Consider the following 27557-nt stretch of genomic DNA (forward strand, 5'->3'; position numbering starts at 1 on the left):
TTTTATAATACTTTTTGTCTCTCTTCCTTGCTCCTCTTTTTGTTGGTAATATTATTAGGACAAACCATAAAACAAGGAGAGGATACATGTCATCAGATGCCATTTATTATGATCAGTATTTTACTAATACAAGAAGACAACAAGGAAAAGTTATGATCTGATACATATGTTCGCTGTTGGTTTCTTTGCCAAGGTGAAACATGTACAGTTAGCATAAATTTAAAATAACCCTCTCACCACTTGAGAATGTGAAAACGAGCATCAACCAATTTAAAAAACAAAAAACAGAAGTGGAACAAACATCCTACACTGTATGTGGCATCCTAACTGAAGAATATGGCAGGCTACACAACATCAGGCAAAGCTGCATTGTGCTTGTGCTGTATCTTGATAGCTGTCATGTTTAACTGGGACAGATTCAAACACAGGATGAGTGGGGCAAAGCTTTGACAAACAAACCTAGCAACCCCTAACATAAAACGAAAAGAAAATCAAACTTTCTCCAAATTTCCTTTTTTAAGCAAAAAATGTGGAACAAAAAGATTTATTTCTTTATATTGTTCAATCTAGTCCAGACAAAAACAAAGACCATACACTGATGCAAAGCTTCCAGTTCTGAGAATACATCAGATTCTGCTACATCATTTCTTAGCTTGCTCTCACTCATGGACATGTACATGCACATGTACACTACACACACACACACACACACAGCCACACACACACACACAAGACTTCTACTCACAAGTTATTATACAACAGAAACACAGACACACACTCACTCACTCACAACGTAAACACACACACACTGACACAACCACCACACATAATATAAACCACACACACACACAAACACAACAAAAACAAACATGCGCACACACCTCATGACACACTGACTCACATTCAGCCATTAGACACAATACAAACCACACACACGCACACACACACGCAGGATACTGGTTTGACAAAGAATATGTACATTATTACTCGGGAATTATAGAAAAGCTCAACACATCAGGTAGTCACATGAATCCCAAACATCACAGTTGTTCTCCTTTCAACTGAAGGTGTCTAAACCAACACCCATCTGCATTTGGCAAGGTTATGAAGTCTTGTTACAATTATAGCCTTGGAAATAGAATTTTGAGCAGGATGATAGACAGGAAACTAAGATCCATTTTTCTTTTTTTTCTTTTCTTTTTTTTTTTTAAATCAATCAATAAACAAAAGAAGGCCAGCAAGCAAGTGAACTTCTAACCCCATTAGAATTATTTTTCACCACAGCAATAGTGAATATGCAAATTAAAAAAAATAATAATAAAAAAGATCCAAGAGTAAATGATGCAGAAATATAAAAGCTTTGAAAAGAAAAACGCAGAAAATCTTCATAATCATTACCACACCACAGCTGATATACATGCACTCTGTATCAAGATTTACTATATAATCAGTTCCACCACACCCAACACCAGCTTATTAAGACATGCTGTAATGAACAAAGATGGTACTTGACAGCCGATATATAAAAATAGGCATTCTTAATTTTGATCACTTGCAAATGTACTATGGCTCTAGAAAGGTTGCAAAATCAAATAAAACCCCAGTGAGTGGAAGGAAATTACTACTGAGCAAAGTACATGACCATAATTATGTCCTGAGAGATCTTGCGGTTTCACCTGTTCCTGATTAAGTGACAATTTTCTTCTGCATTTCTTGTTTTGATTTATTGAGGTAATTCTTACCAAGAGTCCATTCATCTACCGCAACTATGTTGTTAGTTGTTTTTTTTCTTGCTTGTTTGTCTGTTCTAATTCTTTTTACTGACTCTACAAAGTAAAACTCCCCCTAAAGTTAGGAGCTTGCCTCTCACATGGCCTGTAAGAGGGTTTATAGTTATTCATTCTTTAAAAATATGTCATCTGCCAGTGCTGCTTATCCCACCAACCCACTTCCCTCTCCCTTTCTCTTTTAGTTATTGTAATCATATGTGGAAATAATGTTTCTTTATAATGAATAACAGTGGAGGATACCAAACTAAATGCATCATCTTGATCTATCCAGACCAGACAGAAAGTGAACCCAAGATTTTATATTTCAATAACTTATTGCAATAAAATTTTGTCACCACTTTAACTCATATTAACTTGTTGTTCCCAGTAGAACAACCTCTCGGGTGAGAGAATCATTTGTTCTCATAGATGCCAAACTCACAAACAAAACACTTTTTTCCCAGACAATAGCAGTGTCCCCTGCATTCAGAATTCAGGATACCAAGGTTCAGTCTAATTCTTTGGAACATGCTCGGCTCTGTGATTGAACTTCAAGCCAGTCTTTCTGACAACAGACTCAAAAAAAAGCATCAGACAGAAGAGAACATCCACTCGAAGGTAATCGCAGGCTTACATTATCATTATTTGATGATAAAACCAACTGACACTAGTCACTAGCTTTGATTCTCAGAGCAGGATATTCTTCTCCTTTTATGAGTATCAAGAAAAAATGTTAAACACTGCATACTCTGCATATGTAAAGATATGATGTCTGTCATATCATTGGCACTTTAAGCGCAGTTGACCAAACTAGGGTCATAAAGACATGTTAAGCTTCACACACTTTATAGTATAAACAGGAGATATTAAGTATTGCATACAAAACAGTGGCTGATATTTCACAACAGCCATGTTTCATCCAAACCAAAGAATGATCCCCTGTGGACAAAAGTGCACAATGCAAGGTGTCCCAAAGAACCTGCCTCACACAATCTCAACATACAGTTACTCAACTCACCCCCATCAACACAAAGTCACTGCTACAATTGTTCAGCCACCACTTTCCTGTTCAAGGAAACTGAAAAGACTGAGGTCATGGGTTTCAATTCCATCAACTGAACTTTTCTGCCCCCCCCCCACCCCTCCATAGCACTCCCTACCCATTCCCTGTTCTCTTAACCACCACCTTCACACCCACTTCTTGTTAACTCTTCATATAATACCAGTGACAGATACATCTAATCAACAGGTTTATATATATAAGCCAAAACGGTTATTATGCAAACCCTAACATACACTCGTTGGTACAACATTTCAAAGAAGCCTGGGTCTATTTATGGAAAATAATCTGCGTTGATTAAAAAAACAAACAAAAAAAAACACCAAAAATCCTTAATCAAACAAACACAAACAAAAAAAGCAAACAATACAATTAGTCAAAACTTCGAACATTCTAATCTGAAAATTTGGAAGTAGAGTTTATCAGCCGTAGGTACTTTCATTTTCTCCACATAGTAGTTTGCACAGGACAGGAATCGGACTCCCTGCTGGAGTCTTCACTAGTGGGTCACGGTAAAATATGTGTAGTGAAACTGAAAATTTGAAAGAAGAGTTCTGCTAGGAAAGGATGCAAACACTGCAGACAGTAGAGGGTGGACAGCAATCAGTGGTCATGGTCCAGTTCATAGCTGGATTCCAAAGTCTACTCTAATTCCATAAGCTTTGGAAAACTTAGTGCTGCTACACTCATGCAATCCAGCTCTGGTCACTGGCCTAGGACATGGTATTCTGTGGGAAATCTGAACACAGCTCTGGACAACATTATTATATTGTTGTGAAGTGTGTTGTACCACACTGTGCTGTGATGCAATCTGTTGTAGTGTGTGTTATGTTGCATTGTTACTGCGCATGTATTGTTTTGTATTTCTTTCCTGTCACAACAGATTTCTCTCAAAGTTCAGGCTGTTCTCCCACTGTTTTTTGTTTGTTTGTTTGTGGTTTGTTTTTTCTCTTCTTTTCTAAAAAAAAAAAAAAAAAAAAAAAATGGAGTACATAATTATTTCTTTTCATTTCAAAGTGGATTTCCTTTACAGAAATTTAAGACTCTTGTTGCCATTTTATCTTATTTTTATTTTTTTAATTTTTACATAGAACAAAGTCTGTGCTGCATATAGGAAGGACCCTGGGTCATCATCTCAACTGAAAGGCTAGTACTCAGACCGCCACTCAACATTTGGAATGGGGAACACTAAAAAAAAAACAACCCCAAATATCCTCACCTCATCACGTTCTTTTTTAGCCAGCGATGTTACTTGCTAGTTGAGGAGTACCTATTCAACCTTGAAGTAGGTATTAACGTGGCGATAGCCTTGAGATGGCCTTAGTGATCAGCAAGGCTCCAAGCACCAGAATTTGATTTGATCTGACCTATTCAATCATTCACCATTTACAGTCAGATTAACCATAAGTTTTACTGGCATTGTATAAAAAAAATTTAAGATTCTGTCCAAATCAACTGCAGAAAAAGACGTTTTTGAGCAAAGAAAATGAACTGCAAATTAACATACACACAACATCACATGCAAATAAAGCAGCACGATACGTAAGGAAGCATGTTTTCCATCCTTGCCTGGGTGTTTATTATTGTTATTAATCTATCATCAGGTAATCTATCATCAAGGAAAGATGTGTCACATGTACAATAGCAAAATTCAAGTTGCGGGACATTTTGATATCACCAGAATTCATGCACCATGAAGATCACTGGAAAACTTCAAAGTGATAACACTGTCAGTAACAACAGAGGCACAAAAAAAACCCAACTGGTTTCCCCCCTTTCTTTCTTTTGGTTCCATTCATACTTCAGTGTCATGGAATGTTGAGACCATTCCGATGTATTGTTATTTCCCAAAGGAAAGTTGAAAGAAAAGAGTGCGACAGAGAAAGCAAGAGATGCAGACAATGGCGAAGAAAGAAATTGTGAAGAAAAAAGTGTAACATACTGAGTTACTCACTAACCAATGTCAATCAATTAACACACAGAAAGCTGGGTGTCAGCAAGCAGAAACATAATGAGAGTTTAGAAACAATTCAACACCAGAAACATATTCAAATCTTTTTGATATAACTGTTTTATTCATGTATTATATGACATGAACATTTCTCCACTTTTTTTCCCTTTGTTTCATATCCATCTCATAATTGTGCATCTTCTCAGACTATGTTGTCTGTTCGCAAAACAAAAAAAAACAAAAAAAAAGTTTTTCATCTTTGGATATCACTGACAAGAGCACCAAAACTCTCCAAGCATATATTTCCTTCAATAAGATCAAGTGTTCCGGAAGATATGGGAATACACAAATCAACATCAAACCCAGACACACATTAGCAAACAAAACTGAACACTATAGCATGTGCAAGCACACACAACACACACACACACATGCACACACACACACACATGCATGCATACATGCACCCAAACACCAAAAAACAAGCACACAAAGTGTGTTCACAATCCGAAAACACAGTTAAGAATGGAAGAAAGGGGGAAGGGGGCAAGGGATGTTGTCAGTGAACAGTGGATGAATAATAATGCATGGGTAATTTCATGTTTCTGCAACAAAAACAAAAGATGAAACACACACACACACAAAACAAAAACAACACCAAGCAAGTGCACAGTTTTACATAACAAACAAAAAAAAACCAAACAAACAAAAATCACATCAGATTGCCAGCCATTCCCACCAAAGACCAGAGCTGACTAGTCCCTACCCGCCTGCACACTCTCTTAGTGCCACAGAGTTTCAGTAACATGCGTGCTCTCACATGTGCTACACTGCAACTATCAACCTTCCCAAACCCAGAATAACCATCTCAAAATCTCCCACTCCTTGATGGCGAGTTCTTCAGATGTTATCTCAGCGGCAAGAACACTACCAGGTCAGTCTCCCAGAAAATAACATCTCTGGACTACAACTATAAATGTTTAAGGAAATGTTACAAAAAACAACAGACCATGAAAGAAAAAACAAAGCCCACATAAAAACCATTTTGCCTTTTCATAAAAGGATCACACGGGTGTCAATATATTCATTGTTCCTCCAGCATACTTTAACACCAGACAGACATGAAAAACTATTTTCCAAAAGAAAACTGCTCATAAGGCCATGTTCTATTCAGGACGTACCTTCAGTTTTTCAACAAATCAAACGATAATCACTTATAATATTTTCTTAAAAATTAAAAAGCACCCTATCAAGTATTATAAAGAAGAAAAAAGAGGACAAAAAAAAAAAAAAAAAAAAAAAAAAAAAAAAAAAAAAAAAAGGAGATGGAAATAAAGGAACTGCTGCTGCTTCTGTTTTATTCCAGTGTCACTTGCAAACTTGTAACAAATACCAAAGGAAAAGCAGCATCCCAAGGGAAGTAATTCATAGTCCCCGAAAGACTCACACTTTGCAAAAGTCCGAGGAGAGTGACGGTCAACCTCAATCATACTGTGTCATCTGAAACAACAATGTGCACACAGTCAATCATCATGGAAAGCTTACAGACCAACCACCCCTCCCACATAAAAACAAACAAAAAAAAAAGAACATGTAAGAAAAAGTGTACAGTCATGAGTGGGTGCGAGCATGCAGGTGTTATGAACAAGCATGCCAGCAGGCTACATCTGGATATCAATGCTACACTTGCATGAAGTACTGTTTCTTGAACTGTCATTCAACAAACATTAATCATTTAGTGTTTACTGAACTTTTTTTTTAAAACATGTTTTTAAAGTATTATGTCTAATATATTTGAAAGTTATATTCTAAAGTCATAATTTGCAACTAATGTTCTTCTAATATTTTTTTGCAATCAATAATAATTAACAACATAATGAAAGTGGATCGTAACTTGAATGTTAATCATCAACTGCTGTCACATCCGCTAGGGTGATACTGTCACAGAAAGAATGAATGAAATTAAAGTTATTTCCCTCTAACATGACATCTTATCAAACTACAAATATGTTTTACAAAAATAAATAGTGATATGTATACCTACACTTGATAATAAAGCAAAGACATAAATCATTTATCTAATATTACAAGTATGACAATCATTACTGGTGGTGGTGGCTTTTTTCTTTTTTAACAGTTTTATTTAACGATGTAACTGTTTCCAATTCAGTCAGACTCACCATGGTACCACCATCGTGTTTTCTTTGGGTTCTTGCTGCAGGTTTTAACATAGATGGCATTATCGGGAGGCCTCTTCTGCAACATGTGATGTGTTACAATCACACACTGATAGACTGGTGACTCCAACTGCACAGAAACTGAGTGGTTCCACTGCATTCTACTTCAGGATAAATGGAAAAGGTCATTGATGTTTGAAGTTAGACTGTCTGTTGTTGTTTTGGGGGTGGTTGTTGTTGTTTTTGGAGCCACATAGGTGTACTCATGGACACACACATACACACAAACCCACACATGTGCACACACACTAACATGTGCACATACTAGCTGACCTCTACCAAATATCACTCATAGTGATGTAAAAATGAAGACTACCAAACTAAATCAAATCATGCTGTTTCCATTTCACAGCTCAGCATGCTGCAATGGGACCATTTCTGGGATGAAAATCCATCAGAAATCAATTAAAACCAGCCTTCTTTTTCTGCTTCATATTCTCTCTCTCTATATATTTTTCTTTTCTTTCTTTTCACAAAAGGATATGGATCTTCTACTCTGCGCCCCCAATCAAGCACCCTCTCAGAAAAAAGAAAAAAAAAGAAAATGTGCTCAGTCAATTTTCAGCCGCTTGTTTTCATATTCACCAGGCTGTGAACAATTATTTCATCACACGACAGAAAAGCCCATACGTTTCCTTCATGTATGTAGCACACTTCCACCCAATCTTTCTTGCCAAGCACACACAGGGGCAGAGAGATTTATTATAATTTTTTTTTTTTTTTTTTTTTTTTTAAAGGCAGAAAAGAAAAGAAAAGCTTGATTAATCCTGATAATGAAACAGTATCTTGTAATCAACAAATGGAGACCCCCACCCCCCACCCCCCTTACCTCCATCCCTAACCCCTCATATCTGCTTTTCATTTGGAACAAAACTTTCCTCCCAACGTCCGCCTCTGCCACTCACCAACAGCAGAGTATTGGCAGCGTTTCGACACATTCGGTGTAAAAAAACAACACACACACACAAAAAAAACAACATACACACAAAAACCCAAACAAGGAAACAAACAATTATCTAATGGGGTAAACAAACATGACAGCAGCAGAAAGAGACACATTTTCTTGCAATCTAATCTAGTAGTGTTTTTGTTTTTTTTCTTTGTTTTTCTTCTTTTTTAAGAATGCAAGGAAGTACGAGACTGATGGGAGAAACAGAAAGAGAGAGAGAGAGAGAAAAAAACAACAAAAAACATGCAGACAGAGAGACAGACAGAAAGACAGAGAAACAGAGCAACAGAGAGAGAACTGAACACCGGACACTGAAATGTTCAATGTCATCAGCTGGACAGCTCTGGTTACATGGAGATGTAGATCTGAACAATAATCGTGAAAACAATTGAACAAAATAGGACAGGATCTAGGAAAAGAAAAACAACAACAACAAAAAACAAAACTAACAAACAAACAAACAAAAAGACCAGATCTGGTGTCAATGACTAATTATGGATAAGAGAGACTTGGGAACTTTGATACTTTTCTGTCACTAGCTTAAAGGTCAACTGGACATTATCTTTTTTTTCTGTCAAAACTGAGAGGGAAGAGGAAAGAAAGGCAGGGTTAGATGACACACAGAGAGGGGAGAGAAAAGAGGGTGGGTGAGAGAGAGAGACACAGAGAGAGAGAGAGAGAGAGAGAGAGAGAGAGAGAGAGAGAGAGAGAGAGAGAGCATACAGATAGGCAGAGAACACTGAAAAATTAAAACCAGTCAATGAGACAACAAATGATGTTTACTGATGGTTGATTGATGAACCAATTCAATGTACCACTGTTTATAGACGAGCAAAAATTGTGTTTGAAGACTTCTTCCACAATCCCAGGCTGCAGCTTTCACATCCACACATTTCTACAAATTAATGAGCTTTCATGTGCATGACCAATTCCAAGGATGATGCATGCCGGCTATGTATGTGTCCTTTGTTCCCTGACTTCCAACATGTATCACAGGATGTTTTACCATGCATAGCTGATCTTCATGTGTGTGCACAGAAACTAGGCTGAAAATCCCAACAATTTTACCCACTCATCTATCGCACCCATTTGAAATACAGTTTTATACTTCATTGAACCACTAGTAAAATATGAAGATCACCAAATATCAATTTCATCTGGGTAGCTGAATTGTACTGTTTCTTAGTTTGCTTAACTGAATATCTTGTTAACAGCATCAGGAGTTTGAGTATGTTTGCAAAATTCAAAGACATCCACCCGCCATCCCCTCAACCCTCTTATTAGTTCTTCAAGGATGAGATAGCTGCTGCTTACTTTGGATCCAGTCAAATAATGAACCTTCTTGCAGGCAGACACAGACATACTGTTTTAGATATCTTAATTGTCATCTTGTCTGTCTTCTATCAGACTTCAGTAATCATCCATACCAAGCCATTTTCCCTCAACATTTCCTTCTCATTTTCACTCCTTTGTATCGCTATCTGCAAGCTGACATAACGGAAATAGTGAAAATGACAGGAAAAGGCTCTGCAGAAAGCTGGGTTTGTTTGGGTTTTTAAAAAAAATAATATTCTTTTGTTTGGCAGAGTAACATACTTAGTCCCTCTTTTTTTGATACTTTTGCATCCTCAAAACTTTGAAACCACACTGTTATGGAGATCCGCTTACAGTGAACTCGAGTGTCACTGAAAAAGATTGTTTTATTCTTGTGTTTGGAAGTCAGGACATGTCATCGCATATGGAATTTCCATATCGCATCCTTGAAGAAGGACTGTACAACAGTGAGTGTGCGTTTCACTCAAACAACAGTGAACTCAAGTTTCACCCGAAGTCCTGCTAACATGACACCACTGCAAACAGCATCAGTGATGCCACCCAACCCCTCTACTCCCCTACCCCTTGATTCAACCTCCTTATCTTTCTTCTCTTTACAGCAGACATTGGTGCAGAGTTTATGACTCTGTCCTTGAAACACCTCCTTGAAACTGAAACTGAAACTCCTCCTCGTCCTGCCCCTCCCAAGTGACTGACCTTTTCTGTACAACTGGAGAGCATACTGACGATGCTGAGACACACAGACTGCACAGAGAGGGCTGGGGACCAGTCCTCTGTCAGGATGGACAGACATATATGACCGTTGCTGTACACGTGGGGATGGATGGGGATGTTGGGGCCCAGAAACGTCACCTGCACCAACAATAACAATATTAGTAACAATACATTTAAAAATTACTATCATAAAGTTCAAAGCGCAAAACAATAGCACTTAAGTCAAACACAACTGCACGCAAGAACACACACAGATACAAAAAAGTACATCCATACACATCCAAGCACATGCGCATGCACACACACACACACACACAGAAGAAATAGATGTGGAGCTGTAGAATATAGAGTATGAAATGGGCAGCTAGATGTAGATCTACAGATTACTGAGAATAGAATGGAGAACCTTAATTATGAAGAGACAACTTGAAAAGGAAATGGTTTTGGATTTGATTTAAAGGACATGAGCAAAGGACTGTGATGGACTGAAAAACATTTGTTTTAAAGGACATGAGCAAAAGACTGTGATGGACTGAAAAAAATGGTAGTGAATTCTGTGTGGATCAAACCATCTCTACACATGGTCTGGTCCATACTGACACTTGAACAGTCAGTGGGTAACATTAATAACAAGACAATGCGAACACAAATTATGCTACCTGTGTGAGCTGTTGCTTCTTTTGCTAGCTGACTGTCTTTTTGTTGCTGTTGTTCGTGGAATTTTTGTGGTGTGTGTGTGTGTGTGTGTGTGTGTGTGTGTGTGTGTGTGTGTGAGAGAGAGAGAGAGAGAGAGAGAGAGAGAGAGAGAGAGAGAAGAGAGAAGAGGGGATATGCTAAAGAATAGAAAAGAATGAGCACTCAGTCAGTCTTTGTCTCATTAAGTCAGAATGATATCGCCATACATTATATATTACTAAAGATTGCCTATAATCAAGTGTGCAATCATATAACATGCAAAAGGAATTTGGATGAAAGAAATGTTTTTGGGTGTTTGTTTGTTTTTTAACGACAACTAATCCACATCAAATAATATCCATTTTGGAGAAAACCAATTTGACAAAGATATCCATTATCATTCATAATTTTTTCTCTATTGATCATACAAATATCCTGATTCTCAAACTGGTAAAACATTGAAAATACAGTTCCTTATAAGGCGCTCTTGGCAAGACCAGTAACTTCACCTGAGGGGAGTCAAAAGGATATTTTGACCCAAATTTAAAATGTAGCTGGAATTTCTCTCCCTCATACAGTGTGCCAGTGGCTCCCTCTAAATCCACAATCCACCTGGAAAACATAACATCTTCAATAAAGGAACAAACTAAAACTAAGACAACAATGAAGTAGTACACAATATGAAATGATATATTACAAATAAGGAAAAAGTACAGTTGCTATGGTCATGGATTATATTATGCCAAAGTAAATAAGTGTTTGAAAATCACATTTGCAATAATGAAATTGTCAAGATAAACTGATCATACACTGTGTTCTGAACTTACCTGTCCATGTGCAAGGTGCGCTACTTCAATTACATTCACAACATACATACACAAATATGATGACTGGGATGTTTATAAATATAATATAGCGCCTATCCTTGGTCAGAGACCAACCTCTAAGTGCTTTACAAATATGGAGTCATTTGTACAACTGAACAAGCTGCCTACCTGGGTAGAGTTGACTGAAAGCTGCCACTGGGCACTCATCTTTCATTTTCTGTGTCATTCAATCATATTTCAGTCAATCACATGCTCTCTCTCTCTCTCTATCTCTCTCCCTCACACACACTCATATTGCAGTCAATCACATGCTCTCTCTCTCTCTATCTCTCTCCCTCACACACACACACACACACACACACACACACACACACACACACACACACACACACACTCATGTAACTTATTATGTGTAGGACCATCCGTTTATTATCCTGCCATGTGGGGCAGCATATGACACTCTTGTTTCCAGGGTGTGATCCACCAAACGCTGATATGGATTACAGTATCTTTAATGTGCTTATTTGAACTTCCATGTGTGTATGTGTGCAGACCAGTTTCCCTTTGTGTGTATGTACACACAAAGGGAAACTGGTCTGCACACATGCTGACCTGGGAGATCAGAAAAATCTTCACTTTATCTCAGGTACACCGAGGAAAGTCAGGCAAGATTGCACTACTCACACCATTCGACCACCGTACCCATCACATGCACATTATAATGTTATATTCAACTCAAAAATAAGAAATCACGGAAATGGCTACACTTGTGAAAATCACCTTTTGCCAAAGTGACAACTTGGATGACCTGGCTGCCACAATGAATTACACACTGCTTCAAATTCAAGCCAAGCTAGAACATTTCTCTCTGAGCAGAACACATATAATACTTTAGAAAACCCGTTTGCTATAGATTTAGAAAGATCAAAGAACACTAAATTTCTAAGGAAACTAAAGGGAAAGAAGACATGCTGTTAAGGAAAACTCTTATAATTACAAACTTGTTAGATCCATTGTACTAAAGAAGAAAAAACAACCAACAGCGATAAAGACTTGAGACAAAAGGGCAGAGAATGATTCTCTGACAGCGTTAGCACTAGTGCGAGTGCAAATGTGTGTGCACATGTGTGTGTGTCTGTGTGCGTGTGTGTGGATGTTTGTGTGTGTGTGCAACTCTCTGTGTACATGTGTGTGTATATATATATATATGTTCAAGTGCACATGTGTGTGCATGTGTTTGCCTATGTGAGTGTAAACCTTGTTTCTCTTTCACACACACACACACCCTGGAACACGAATTCACCTATCCTGAGCCTATCCATTACTGCATTTAAATACAGTAAGCACAAATTCCACAGTACAATTGACTCACTCATTCAACATCCGGCTACAGCTCTCCTGGTCCACCTGCACTCCAGGCGGCGGATCTCTTGTCATCGCCTGGAGTTCCTTCTGCAGCCGCTTCTGTTCAGTTACCAACAGATAGCAACCTTCACATCTACAACTGATACGTACTAAAAGACAGAGTGACCAAGAATGACCATGTTTCCCTGAAGCAGTCGCACATGCACACACACACACCCATATAATAATAATAATGATATTGATAATAATAATCAGTAATAGATAACTGCTGTGTTATTTTCATAACCTTTTTTTTTCATAGTTCTCAGTACACTTGGAAAGGAGTACTGTCATGAAGTATATAATTTTTTTTTGTTTTTTTTTGTTGTTTTTTGCTGCCCCATCATCTGCACCGTTTCAGTGGCATTACTCCCACGCCGCTCATTTAGATTCCCCCGTACACGGCCACACCCGGGTTCGTCCGTCGCAGTTCCAGCGTCGGCAGTCCACAGGGAACCATCGATGTTAGGTCGCCTGGAGGCCACGCACCAGAGGAGACCCTGCACTGCTGCTGAGTCACTTCGGTGGTGTTCAGTGGTGCCTGTTCTGTTTTAACGTACTTAGGACACCACCTACTAAGCCCCCTACTAACGACAAAATGTCGTTAGTCGCGGAGCCAGACTGAGTGAGCGTCTCTCCCAGAGTGGAGACCGCCACCACGTCCCTCAAACAACAGCCCCCCATGAATCTGCCGACACTGACGACATTGACAGGACTCACCCCAAGCACGGAAGTGGAGGGGCATCGAAACTGAGGTCACCATGAGAGCAGGGCATGAAAGGCCACAGACTTTGAGACTATTTTGTTTTTATATTGATGACGATGAAGGAGGAGGAGGATGACGATGATGATGACGATATTGCTATGGAGGTCCATTTTGGTTTGGGACTGCGTGACAAGGCTGTACTCTACGCTTCCTGTCATAATGATATCCCGGCGTTAACCAGGCCCGAGAGATACAGACACTTGCAGTGTTGGTCAGGTAATTAGAGCAACACACCCAAAGACGCATCCTTGAAGTGGATGACACTCGACTGTGTGGTCCCAGTCTCCCCATTTAAGCCCACAGCACACTCAACTCTGGGTAGGAGCCGGCCACGGGCCGAAAAACCCACCTCCGCTGGGATTCGAACCCGCGTCCTCCCAGCCGTCAGTCCGCGACGCTAACCACTTCGCCACGGCGGCTGGTCATGAAGTATATAATAGATTAACCTCTTCAGTGCCCATGACATACATATATTTCATAAGAAACGCTTTGCTATTTGCCCCATGACAAAAATACATCAGCGTCATTTCCAGATTTTTCACAGTTCTATCTCAAAGTTGATGTATCCCAGTCGCCACTAGTCAGAATGCTTTAAATGACTACTTCAGTTATCCATGCGGGGCAACAGCCAATCTCATGCTGTAAGATAATCAATATCTGGATGTTACTATCAGTACCCACCTCACAATGCTTTCAAAATGGTGGATGACAAAAAACAACTTTACCTTGTTGGCTTGAAACAGTAGTGTGTTCCAACTTTAAAATAAAGAAAGCAGAGATTTTGCTATAAAAGATGTTGCAGAAGCTTTAAAAGTCAATGACGACAGTGAATTGAGTGCTAGGTGTGGCAAAATTTTTGTCAGATGGATTGCTGACTTGAATGAATGTTAGAATGATGATTTACACAGAACAGGAAGGCTTTAGAAAACCATGCTCACACTGATCAAACAGCCTGTCTGCAGGCAAAATTATGAATAGTGCTCCCCCCCCCCCCCCCCCCCCCCCCCCCCCCCCCCCAAGCACTGTAGGCCAACTGGGTCACTGTTAACCTTTTTGATACTGTCTGAAAGTGAACGACATGTAAATTATACAATTATTCTATCAAATGAACTTCTGACTATCAGACTTTGATGGTCTATTCATTTTCCTTTCAGACAAGTATGGGTTATGTATACTTAATTGCAGTAGTTTACATGCTATAATTTTTTCTTACACATTACCCTCCACAAACCAAAATCACCCAGCAAATAGGATGCACAAGTCAAAATAATGCTTGTCATTGAAGAGGTTAACTCCAACAACATTCAAAGTAGTTACCACAGATACGAACAGTCATTAATGACTGATTAAATATAAGTTCAGGAACTTGAATAGCTGCTGTTACTGCACACATAAAAGAAAAATGCCGCCCTGGCTCATTAAATCATTAGACATGATCTCAAAAGGATAACATTTTGCCGGAAATTGTACTTTTTGTAGTGAAGTTGTTTTCCTTTCTAAGTACTACAATTGACATGACCAACATCAACTTGACAATGATTCTTGTCATGATTGGTGCATGCAGCATGATGCTCAGTATAATCTATGTGCTTCCATAATCACCAAAATCTGACTATAATTACAGTCTTTTAATTTTACAAAATGAGTGAGTGTTTGATCATCTGCATGCCTGTGTTGTACACTGTACGATATGTATAATCATGGAGGTTCAGATACCAGCTGGTCTGCATATCTACTGACTTCAGTATTACCAGGATCATACTCAAACAGAAAGTCCAGTGCTCTAACTTATTTAAAACTGATTCTTAACCAGCTAACGTCAAGCTTACATATTATATTGCAACTGCACAGATCTGCTAATTCAACTGACACTTGCATCCCACCACTACTAATTAAACCCAGTACACATTGAAAATGAGTATGCTGTATTGTGTAAACTTTCTGTGATATTACAGAAAATCTATACACCTGCTTTCTCTTCGTGGAAAATGAAACATGGATGTCGAATACAATTTTATTATGTAACATTGAACAGTTCCAGCGCAATAAAGTATTAGGAAACAAATGATCCTGCTCAAGTGCCAAGGGCCTACAAGTACTTAGTCTGGGTTTCATTCGTGTATATATTGTTGTGCTCAGCAGAAAGAAAACAAGAAAGCTCATCTTTCAATCTCCTCATGTTATCACGAGAGAAGAATTTAGAACATTCCATTTCAACGAAAATTAGATGTGTACAAAACAGTGGCTACTACAAAGAATATAAAGATCAGTAGCTTTTGTTTTCAAGGTTTGAATGGCTATGCCACAGAGCAGATATCAGTCTCGAGGCTCATCCAAACAAATTAATTCACGGAAAAATAAAATTGAATAATAACAATCACCGTACCTCCATGGAGGCCATTTTGGCTGGATGTTTGTTTACTACTAGTTTCGGATTATTCTAACATCCGAAAATCGTGGAACGGATGTTGAATTTAACAATATATGTTGTGTTATATTTGCATCTATTTTTAATATATTGTAAGAAAACAAAACACAATAACCTACAACAACAAAAACTTGTTACGAAACTAACTTACAGCCTTCACAGCTCCAGTTGCCAGCATGGCGCCAGCGACAGTTCGGCTAAATCCAGTGGGATTGCTAATTGCAGTCGTCCTTGCTATCTGTTTATTTTTCTATATTTTTGGTATACCTGGTTTCTCAAGAAATGAGAGAGTAAGCATGAGAGAGCTCCTTTCGGTGAGCATTGTTCTTGCTGAGAGAGGAGGGAAAAGAGTTAGGGAAATTGCAGATGCACACAAACTTCAAGCAACATCAAAAGGGAAAACGAAAGAAGGGGCCAAGGAAATGTTGACTCAAGGCGATCTGGAAAGTCACAGAACGATTGTGAACGGTTTCTTGAAGGCTTTTCCAGGATTGACGGTATGGATGTAACACTTATGTAGGTTTATTTTTTTAAAACCCATTGCACGGTTGTGCGGTGACGATATGCACGATGTGGTAGTAGTAGTGGTAGTACTAGTAGACTGTAGTCCTCTGTGACACACACCCGACAGATAAGCCTGCCTGCCTGCTCATCCGTCGGACCGACGAGAGACTCCACCCATCCATCCAGTAGTGTAGAGACTGGCAGGTCATCTGCCTAGACCTCTCGGCCTTTTTTATGTCCCCATCGAATCTTCATCTTCACTTCTTACTTTTTATTTTATGTACTTTTTTTTCCTTTTGTTTGTTGTTGTTGGGCGGGATACGCAAGTATGCTTCTGCAAGAACTTTGCTTTCATTCATCATAACCCCCCAAAAATTCTTTTAAGATAATATCTATAGAAAGGAGATTTTTGAACGTGTTAGTATTTTGTGCAAGTTTAACTTTGGTTGGTAGTGCATTTCATGTTTGTGCAATTCGGTCAACCAATTAATTTTTTTTCTAAGGTTGGTGTTGCCTTTGCATTTCTCTCTTTTGTGACAACAGATCTCTCTGTGTGAAATTTGGGCTGCTCTCCCCAGGGTGAGAGCATCGCTACACTCAGAGTGCCACCCATTTTTCGGTATTATTCCTGTTTTATTTTCTACTGAATTTTGCCAGGGACAGCCCTTTTGTTGCCATGAGTTCTTTTACAGTTCTTTTACGTGCACTAAGTGCATGCTGCACATGGGACCTCAGTTTATCGTGTCCTCTGAATGACTAGCATCCAGACCACCACTCAAGGTCTAGTGGAGGGGGAGAAAATGTTGGCGACTGAGCCGTGATTCGAACCAGCGCGCTCAGATTCCCTCTCTACCTAGGCAGATGCATTACCTCTAGGCCATCACTTGTTCTAAACAAATTTTCTTTATTGAGTTTCTTGTACTATCATAATGATTATCCCACATTCTAAAGATATGTCTTGCATTTACATCATTTATGTTATTTAACATCTTATAAGTTTCTGTCAAATCTCTTAATCTTCTACCTTCTAGTGAGTGTATATTTAATTATGTAACTAAGTCTTTGTTGATAACTCACATTCTTGCATTTTTTTGATAATTTAGTTGCCCGTCTTTGGACCCTTTCTATTGCTATAAATTGTCTCTTAAGCCAGTTAAGGTATGGGTGCCACACAATATTAACACATTTTTCCCCTCAATGAATGGTGTTCACAACAAGGCATGGACATTCACTCCGCCAGTCACACAGAAGAGTGGAGCCGGAAGGGAAGAAATGTGGATACAGCCCTGATCTGTACCATGAAATTGATAAAATAAGATTTATTCATGAATAATTATTTTGAAAAAAATTTAATTGTATTACTCATTTGTCACAACAGATTTCTCTGTGGAAAATTCAGGAGAGCGTGTCACTACAATGAAAGCGCCACATTTTCTTTTTTCTACCAAGTGTATTTGTTTTCTTAACAAATTCAGAGTGGATACTTTTTTATGAATTTATGGAATTTTGTGAGAACAACACTGTTGTTGATGAGAGTTCTTTTATGTGTGGTAAGTGCATGCTGCACATGGGTCCTCGTTTTATCATCTCATTCAAATGACTAGTGTCCAGGCCACCACTCAAGGTCTAGTAAAGGAGGAGAAAATACTGTTGCATGTGGGGATCAAACCAGTGTGCTCAAATTCTCTTATTTCCTAGGCAGACACATTTTCTCTAGGCCAACACTCTCACTATATCATCAAATAAATAATGCCATAGAAAGTTTGAGAAAAACAGCTACGTCAGATTTTATATATATATATATATATATATATATATATATATATATATACCATAACATTATAGACTATACTAGACAAATTGCATTTGAGTGCATGTGGGATTTTGTTGTTGTTGTTTTTGTTTTGTTTGGTTTTTTTAAATAGCTTTTATATTATTTCTGATTCTTAAGGAGGTGTCATTGCATTCAGATAGATCTATATGTACGCTACACCACATCTTCTGGGCAGATGCCAGACCAGCAGCATAACCCAGTGTACTTAGTGAAGCCTTGATCAAGTGCATATACATACATACTTGTGTACCTATCCAAGTGGATTTCTTCTACAGAATTTTGCCAGAAGACAACACTCTCATTGCCATGGGTTCTTTTTCAGTGCGCCAAATGTGTGCTGCACATGGGACCTCGGTTTATCATCTCATCCAAATGACTAGACGCTCAGTTTGATTTTCCAGTCAAATTTGGGAGAAAGGGCGAGAATGGGATTCAAATCCAACCCCTCTTGGACTCTGTATTAGCAAACAAACATCTTAACCATTTTGCCACCTTCCTCCCTTCCATTGTAACAAAGTTATGGTATTGTCCACTACTTTGAGTTTAACATGTCACTGTCAGTATTAGTAGTTAAGCAAAAGTAGCATGGACTACTGACATAATTGAACTTCTCATTGTTGTTACAACTTTGATTCTGTGAATATTACTGCAGATTTTGATGATTTCTGGGTTGGTTTTTTTGTTGTTTTTTTTGTTGTTTTTTGTTTTGTTTTTAAAAGAAAGGAAAAATGATGTGCATAAGTTTGTAGGTTATCTCAGAGGAGCATGAGAACAAGCCAGTGGACTTCAACCAGATCCCTGATGTTGACAAGCAGCTGTTTGAGGTTGTGACTTCAGTGTTGAGTGACCAGAAAATCCCAATCAACAACATTGCTGTTTGGATTGACCCTTTGGATGCTACTCAGGAATACACAGGTATGTCCAAAATTAAACCACAAAGCTATGAGGAGACTCTGTTTCAGAGTTTAAACCATGAAATACTATCAAACTTACGTTTGTTAGTCTCATATTACAGTCAAAAGATGAGAGAATGAGAACAAGCTGAAGTTTTTGAAGTTAAGGAAATGAAAGGGGCTACTTTGATATTTCTCCAGATTCAGATTTCTTGTCAATCTTGTGCATTACACTTACAATGTATTACAGTTTACATGCATACATAAACAACATATAAATAGTGATCATATACTAGTTCGCAGTTCACTGTGAATGCACTATTCGCAAATGAAAAAAATCCTATATACTCTGAACCACATCCGCTAGGTAGATTCTTGATCAGCAGCATAACTGATCACACTTAGTCAGTCCTTGAGTGCATATAGTTAAAGTTGTGTATCTGTGACTAGTATCACTATGAGAGTGGATTTCTTACACAGAATTTTGCCAGAGGACATCCCTTTTGTTGCCATAGGTTCTTTTCCAGTTCGCCCAGTGCATTCTGCACATGGGACCTTTATATATCATCTTATCCAGATGACCAGATATTCAGTTTGATTTTTCAGTCAAGGAGGAAGGGAGAGACCGGGATTCTAAACAAGACCCTCACACACACCACATTGGCAGATAAGAGTCTTAACCATTCTGCCTCTCAGTCTCAATGATAAAAAATGAAATTGTGTAATGATTACTCAGATGTCCATTGAAATTTTGATTTGTGTAGTGAATACCCATGGTGTATTACTCAATCAAGTTTGATCTGAATACATCATTAGATGTTTGGATTGTTTGCTGAAAACTGCGCCACATCTCATTGTAATTTGTAGACACAAATAAAACTGGAGCTCTGCAATATATATTTATAGAATATATGTCCCATATCCTGAGGGGTGTGATTGGAAAAGATCATCCCTGCCACCACATCTAATAATTTTTTTTTTTTTTTTCTCTTCTTTTTTTTCTTAAAAAAATTTTTTTTTACCCATTTTCCCATTTCCATTCTTTAGTCTTAACTCGCGCATGTATACTAATAGTAATATACTATACACTGCTTTAGTGTGTTTTTGTGTTTTTTTGGTGTTTTTTTTTTTTTTTTGTTTTTTTAAGAGAATGAGGAATTTTTGTGCACAATAACTATAGATATATATTTTATATGTTCTAGTTTGAATTCTAATTGTTCATTAAATTGTTAAGTGGAGGCTGACAATGAAATAGATCCTTTGTGCTATTTTTCATGCTGTTTTGCCTTCTTTTTTCCAAATAAAACTGTGTGTGTTGTTGCAGAGGGTCTCTATGAGTATGTTACAACCATGGTGTGTGTTGTGGTCAATGGGGAGCCTACCATAGGTGTCATTCACAGACCATTCACTGATGAGACAGGTGGGTTGTTGCCCTGGTCATTACAATCACTCACATACATCTTCATAAATCTTTTGAACACATTTTTTTTGTGTGTGTGTGCAGTATTTCAGCATCTGAAAAGATGGATCTACTTTATCTGAGCCGAAATAGAAAGAGAATGTGATACTCGAACGCACCCAAAGATTAATGAATAGACACAAGAGAAAAAAAAGTGAACATTTTTTTGCTTTACAATGTACATTATAACAGTTTGATAGGAAAGCAGATTTGTATTGTTTAAAATCATTCTTTTTTTAAGAGAAAAATGGTAACACGGCTGTCATGCTTCATTTATCCATGTTCGTTTGAGGTTAATAATTCCAGCAGGGGTTTGTTACATAGAGCAGTAATTGGAATATGAATCATAGTGGATTGAAATTATTTCCAAGAACAGATTCATGGAGTTGATAACACACTGATGTGTATTCCCATTCTACCATTTTGAAGTCATTGAGCCTACAGCAACTTCATACCAAGTTCTGGATTGAAATCAGGAGTCAGTACAAAGTCTGTTGGTAAACAAATGAAATTCTCCATTTGTGTTTTTGTCCTGTTTTGTGATTTGTCTATTAATCTCCCCTACTGTGTCCATCATTCTGATTCTCACCCTTCCTGCCATCTTTCAGCTTTTGCCTATTCAAAGAATCCTTTCCTGTCTAATTTCTTGATATAGATTCTTTTTTCTCATAGCGTGCATCTTGAAACTGAGAATCTGTATTGATTATGATGTATAATACAATTGTGTGTGTGCATGTGGGTGTGCAAACTCTTCAAAGAATGTTGTTCATGATCTCTCTCGTTTCAGTCCTTGTCTTTGTCTCTTCCATCGCTCTTAGTCTTATGTATTACTGTCTCTTCTCTTATTGCCTGTCTGTCTATATGTCTATCTGTTTCTCTTTCTGTCTTCCTCTGCTTCCCATGAGGCAAGGACAGATGCATTTGTATGACTGTGACTATGAGTATAAAATTTATGGTATCCCAGGGTAAAGGTTTCGTGTCAGCCTTTGGTCATTGACATTAATGACAATTCTGAAGTGGCCCATTAATGTGGCAGCCAGTTGGTCACTTGACTTATTAATTTTTCATAAAATCAGTCATGCTAAAGGGGCTTCTGTGTAGATTTCTCTTATTCTCCTGCAAAACATCTGCAATCGCAGTTTCAGACTCTGAAAAATCAAAATATAATCGTTACTGTTGTTGCTCTGCAGTTCAACATCCAACACTAAGAACTTGCTTACAGCCAAACATGGTGGAGGAAAAAAATCAAAACTTGTACCCAGCTGGGAAATGAAACAAGATACGTTTACATAAAGGTATAGTCACTTATGTATTGTAAACTGCGGCGGAATACAGTACCAGTTTTGCTTTTTATTTTCATGCCAGTTTCCTCGAATTGGGAATGGCTTCGACACATGTAGAACATTTTGCCATAAGAAATCATCATCTTCATCATGAAGCATGTCATCAAAAGTAGCTGCCTAATGTCAAAAAGTGTTGTAATAATGTTCAGAACAGCTACAGTCTCTTCCAGTCTGCACATGTCTTGACAGTCTGAATCTGAACGATTTCTTAGCGTTCATGGACAACTTACGTGTATATTTCATTGATGTTATTCAAGAGTGTGGTCCTTTTCAAAAAAATTGAGATCCAATCAAGATATGTACACTGTTACATGCTTGACCATTTAAATTTTGTCATTTGAGCAGTCATCCTTTTGGGAGTAAGTTTGTGTTTCCACAACCCAACATACTTGTACTGATATAGTTCTTTCTTTAAAGGTCATTTGTTCTTTTTTCTGTATATACAGAAAAACGGAATTAAACAGGTCCGCACATGATTATGCTGGCAAGGTACTTTAGGACATTTTAGAGACCTTTGATTTTACGACTGTGAAGATATGGGCTTCCACAAAGGAAAGCGCTTTCCTAAAGCAATGGTATTAGACCAGCATAAGAGACAGTGACTGTATCTGATATCTTTCAGTCACACTGCCTCGCTTTTGTTTCTACATTTTCCTTTATATTAATTTGACCATATTCATAATGTGAATATTTACTATCTAGAGCAGTCAGCACAAGAAAGTGTTTCAGCATTGCAAAATAAAGTTCAGTAATGACTATGTTGTATTTTCCATGTTTATCATAACACAGCAAACATTAGCACTTAGAGAGTTCGTCTCGCTCTCTCTCTCTCCACATACTCACACGCACGCATGCACGCACGCACGCATGCACACACGCACGCACGCACACACACACACACACACACATGCACGCACGGATGCGCGCGCACACGTACACGCGCGCGCGCGCACACACACAGATGAACGGACAGGCAAATGTGATGGACAAAGTACAAATTCATTAACAAAATTTGGGGGTTTAGGGTGACTGACGGGAGCACCAGGGGTGGGAATAAGGGGTTGTTTTTCCTGACCCATTAATTTTCAAAATGACCTATTCAGGCTACTAATATTGTGGTGAACCAGTCAAATGACCCATGGTGTCCTTAACCAAACCCAAACTCTGGTATTCCCACCTTTTGGAAATCCCTGTCTTCCCACTGTCTCTGTTTCAGTCTTTTATCCTTTCTCTCAGTCTCTTTCTGATTTTCTGCCTTCCTGCTCTGTTCACCTGTATATATTAATCACTTTTATAATGCTTTGCCTTTTAGTGCCAGAACATGTTTGCTCTTCAGCAGTCTTTTTGCTGTGTATGCAGTTTTCATTTAATTTGACATTTGTATTCTGCCGTGTATGATTGTTTTTGTGGGTGTGTTTTTTTGGGGGGATGGTCGGGTACTTTTTTTTTTCTCCCCATATTCTGTAGAGAAATGTTATGGAATGACCCGGCCAAGCCAGAGGAATATTGTGGGTTTGGTTGCTGTATTATGACTGTTATCATGCTGAGTGAGGTGAATCTTCTCTTGCATGGTGTGGTTTTTTTTTTGTGTGTGTGTTGTTTTAGTTGGGTTTTTTTTTTCCAGTTTGAGTGGCATTCTTTGGAGCCTGGAGACAAATTTAGGTAGATAGATAGAGATATACATAGATAGAATTGTTTTTCCTTTCATTGGGATGTGTTTCTGCTCCAATTCTGCTTGGTGTGTAGAAATGTGTTTCTGTCCTTCCGTCAGTTTTTTAATTTGGGAAGCATTCTCTTTCAGTGTGGGCATGGGTTGATTATGGTCACTCCCCAAACCTGAAGAAAGCTCCAGAAAGGAATGAAGGGGATCTAGAACACCAGCAGATCATCGTGTCACGCTCACACCAAGGGCATGTGAAAGATGTGGCCAAAAAGGCCCTAGGTGAAAAAACAGAAGTGGTTCCTGCAGGGGGTGCAGGTGAGAGGTGGTCTGTTTGTACTGCTGTCTGTCTGTCTGTCTGTCTCAGCTGTCAGTGTGTGACCTGGGAGGAGGAAGGGGAGGAGGAGGATGTATGCTTGGGAATGACTGTTTTCTCTCTTTCATAATTATTATTCTTATATTTGTTTATTCTCTGTCACTCTTTGTATCTTACTGTTTGTCTCATGCTCCAGAGTATAGGGTAGTGATGTCTCAGTCTGTCATACCAAACTCAAAGGGATTTTTGTTTTGTTTTGCTTTCAAGCTGTCATTACCCATGTTGCGAAAAACAGCATCAAGTGACATATATTTCTTTCATTAATGTTTTTCCTATGTTCTTTCCATTTATCACCAGTGAACTTTCTGTCATGAATGTTCTGTCTACCATCAGTGTTCTTTCCATGTATCATGAGTGTTCTTTCCATCCAAATGATCTGTCATGTTTATCATGAATGCTATTTTCATCTCTCATTAATTAGTGTGACCTCAACCAGGAACTCCCAAGAAATTAAAAAATCCCTCTCTACTCTGCACTCACTCAGCTCATTCCACACACAAAGACCAATCCAAGAATTTACACTTTCACATTTCAGTTCAGTTCTCTCTCCCAAATCTCGGTGTGCTTTAAAAACACTTTAACAAAAAACAATATGCAATACACATAGTGAGCCACATTTAGGAAGACCCAATTTACTTTGGCCAGTCCTTGCCACGACCTGTCTCTTGTTGATTGGTGCAGACCTCAGGGACGCTGTCTTCTGTTTCTGACGTCTTCTTCTGATGCTGCCTTTGTCAGTTTGCGGTGCGGTCTTGTTGTGAAGTGTCTCAGTCTTCTGCTGCAGTCTCCACATCACAGTCTTCTTTCACAGTAGTCTCCATGTTGCCTTCTGAGTTTTGTTGTTCAAGTGTTGTCTGCTCCTCAGTAAAGCTGTCCCACCTTTGTTGCTGGCAAACACTCTGGACTTACCATCTGATGGGTGTTGGCCAATCATTGCACAGCTCACCCTAGTCACATGACTCAGTGATGCTGAACATGCAGTGTGTGTGGCTCACGGAATACGAAAAACAAGTGGCTCACGAAATAGGAAAACAGTTGCAGATTAAAAACACAAAATGCTGTCATGGATACAAATCGAACCATTACACTTACAGTCAGCGTTAATCAAAAACAGCCTGTGTCATCTCCCATGTCTGATCACAGGCTACAAGACCTTGGAGTTGATCAAAGGGAACGTGGACGCTTACGTGCACGTCACCCTCATCAAGAAGTGGGACATCTGCGCAGGCCACGCCATCCTGAAGGCGGTGGAGGGCAGGATGACCACGCTGGAGGGCAACTACATCACCTACTACCCCTCCGACAGCCCCAAGAATGAGGACGGACTGCTGGCCACCTTGTACCACCACTACGATTTGCTCAAGAAGCTGACGCCCGAAATGGACACCTTGAAGGGCAAACGGCAGAGATAGAAACTCGGATGGTTGTTCCCAGTCTGTATGTTGAGAATGAATGTGCGTGTATGTGTCCGTGCTTCCGTGCTTGAATGTTTCAGAGAGTGAATCATTCTTTGGTGTACATAGTGGGTTTTGTGACATGGTAATGTTTGGGCAAGATGGTTTGAGGAGAGAGCAAACTCAGAATATGATGTTCCGTAATTTATTGCTGTGGGGGGCATTATTTGGGTAAGGGGGTGCTTGCTTGTTTTTGTGCAATACCATTTGGGAAGAAGGAGCCAAGAATATCTTGTTGCATGAAATGATGAAGTGTTGCTTTGGGATTACAGTCTACTTTTTCCACAGGTGATAAATGCATTTCATCATATTGATAACTGTTTACACTGCAAAGTCCTCAGGTGGTATTTGTCATACCACAGTGTTCTTTGTTTGATTCTGTTCTTCCATGCACAATTTCTCTTTGTTCACCTGTTTATTTGGTGTGTTCCCCCCCCCCACCCCCCCACCCCACCCCACCCCACCCCACATGATTTAGATTAGTTATGGTCAGTCAGATGTCATTCTTGGCAGAACTGTTATGCAGAGAATGTTTTGGGGCTTTGTTCTTTTTGAATGAAATTTAAAACTGATAAGACCTAACCAGTCTGTGGTTGCATTCATAATAAAAGATTCAGTGATTGGGGAAAGAAATCTAACGACAGAATATCTTGACAGAAATGAACATGTGATTTTTAAGTGAGTCGTCACCACCAAATGTATATTTTTCAGTGACAAAATTTAGAATGATACTGAGGAGGAGGAGGATAATTCTGTCCTCCAGTCATGTTCCTTCAAGAAAACATACTTTTACATATTTTTTTAGCATTGTTTTAATTCTTGTGATTTTTTTTCTTATCTTTTTTTCATTACAAAAATTTGTTTTAGATGTTGATGGGGTTTTTTTTCTTTCTTTTTTTTTTTTTTTTTTTTTTTGCAAAAATTACAAGTAGATCCAGAAGTGAAAGGGTTATAAAAAGATAATACTGCAGGTTCATATCAGGAACATGGGACCTCTTTCACTGTACGCTTAGTCCTGACAAAAATTGACATCCTTTGATCAGTTTGGCATTATGTTCTGAAGTTAAAACATGGTTGATATTACAAGGAGGGAAAAGGTGCCCAGAAATGTTAGCATACAATGTGGTACAGCATGATTTGTAAATACAATGTGGTACAGCCTTAAGCATGATTTTAGATGACAACTCACCTCTTGTAATTTATGTTGCTGACACCGAGAGTGAAGAGGACTTTTTTATGCTGTGTTATTTGGAATGGGAAGGGTGTGAGGAGTCTTCTTCTTTTTTTAGCTCCTTGTGTGAAAACGGCACAGAGCTGGCACTTCTCTAACTCTAACACTTGATTTGTCATTCTGAATTGTAGACTTCGTCCATCAGACTGTGCTCATGACTGCTTCAAAAGAGCTCATTTGCTTGCATGCTTTTGAAAATCAGAAATGGAAAGTGATGTAGTTCATGTTCTTATTTATGGAGGGATATTCTTTTGCCTTGGAACTTCATGCGGTTTAAAACTACCATCTTTTTTTTTTCCTGTTCAACCATGATGATTTTGAGCGAAATAATGTGGATTTTTTGGCTGGGGTTAGGAGACAGTTTTGTATAATACCTGTGTGTGTTGTGTGCATGTTTATGTTAAATGTGTGCTTCTGATAACCCCCACCCCAAAACCCCCACCCCTCCCACAGGTTTAGTTAATGATGTATTCACAGGTTGAGTTTACAGCTTGTGTGATATATCATCTTCCAGATTTAGTTTGGAGTTTGCTCCAACGCTTTCCAGTTGTTGTTTTTTTGTTTTGTCTCTTTGTTGGTTTTTTTATGTTTTCTAATGTGGGAGGGAGTTGTGGGAGGTCCGTTTTGAGCACTATAATTCATATCATATGCCCATATAAAAGAAAGTGGATCAAAGTAACTATGGACA

General features: G+C 38.6%; 2 protein-coding genes across 2 annotated transcripts; one reads left to right on the forward strand and one right to left on the reverse strand.

Annotated features, from left to right (window-relative positions):
• Nucleotides 1-83: 83 nt before the first annotated feature.
• Nucleotides 84-16098, reverse strand: LOC143295310 (ubiquitin-conjugating enzyme E2 W-like). The gene is made up of 6 exons (XM_076606941.1): nucleotides 16074-16098; nucleotides 12890-12981; nucleotides 11200-11302; nucleotides 9998-10153; nucleotides 6961-7036; nucleotides 84-6280 (listed from the first exon to the last, which is right to left on the reverse strand). Exons 1-6 carry the CDS (start codon nucleotides 16086-16088, stop codon nucleotides 6267-6269), a joined length of 456 nt encoding a protein of 151 aa, XP_076463056.1. The 5' UTR covers nucleotides 16089-16098; the 3' UTR covers nucleotides 84-6266.
• A 190-nt stretch (nucleotides 16099-16288) lies between these two features.
• LOC143295311 (inositol monophosphatase 3-like) lies at nucleotides 16289-27487 on the forward strand. The gene is made up of 5 exons (XM_076606942.1): nucleotides 16289-16612; nucleotides 19203-19368; nucleotides 20671-20766; nucleotides 23950-24126; nucleotides 25328-27487. Exons 1-5 carry the CDS (start codon nucleotides 16292-16294, stop codon nucleotides 25594-25596), a joined length of 1029 nt encoding a protein of 342 aa, XP_076463057.1. The 5' UTR covers nucleotides 16289-16291; the 3' UTR covers nucleotides 25597-27487.
• The last annotated feature ends 70 nt before the right edge of the window (nucleotides 27488-27557 follow it).

The sequence above is a fragment of the Babylonia areolata genome, chromosome 20, assembly GCF_041734735.1.
Source record: "Babylonia areolata isolate BAREFJ2019XMU chromosome 20, ASM4173473v1, whole genome shotgun sequence".
Taxonomy (NCBI): Eukaryota; Metazoa; Mollusca; class Gastropoda; order Neogastropoda; family Buccinidae; genus Babylonia; species Babylonia areolata.

Coding starts and splice junctions, on each gene's coding strand:
- LOC143295310 (XM_076606941.1), bottom strand. Junction 10,154..11,199: donor ATCCTTTTGACTCCCCTCAG/GTGAAGTTACTG, acceptor TTGTTGGTGCAG/GTGACGTTTCTGGGCCCCAA. Junction 7,037..9,997: donor TCTCCAGTTGTACAGAAAAG/GTCAGTCACTTG, acceptor CACATGTTGCAG/AAGAGGCCTCCCGATAATGC.
- LOC143295311 (XM_076606942.1), top strand. CDS start 16,292: ATGGCGCCAGCGACAGTTCGGCTAAATCCAGTGGGATTGCTAATTGCA. Junction 19,369..20,670: donor TGCTACTCAGGAATACACAG/GTATGTCCAAAA, acceptor GTGTTGTTGCAG/AGGGTCTCTATGAGTATGTT. Junction 20,767..23,949: donor ACCATTCACTGATGAGACAG/GTGGGTTGTTGC, acceptor ATTCTCTTTCAG/TGTGGGCATGGGTTGATTAT.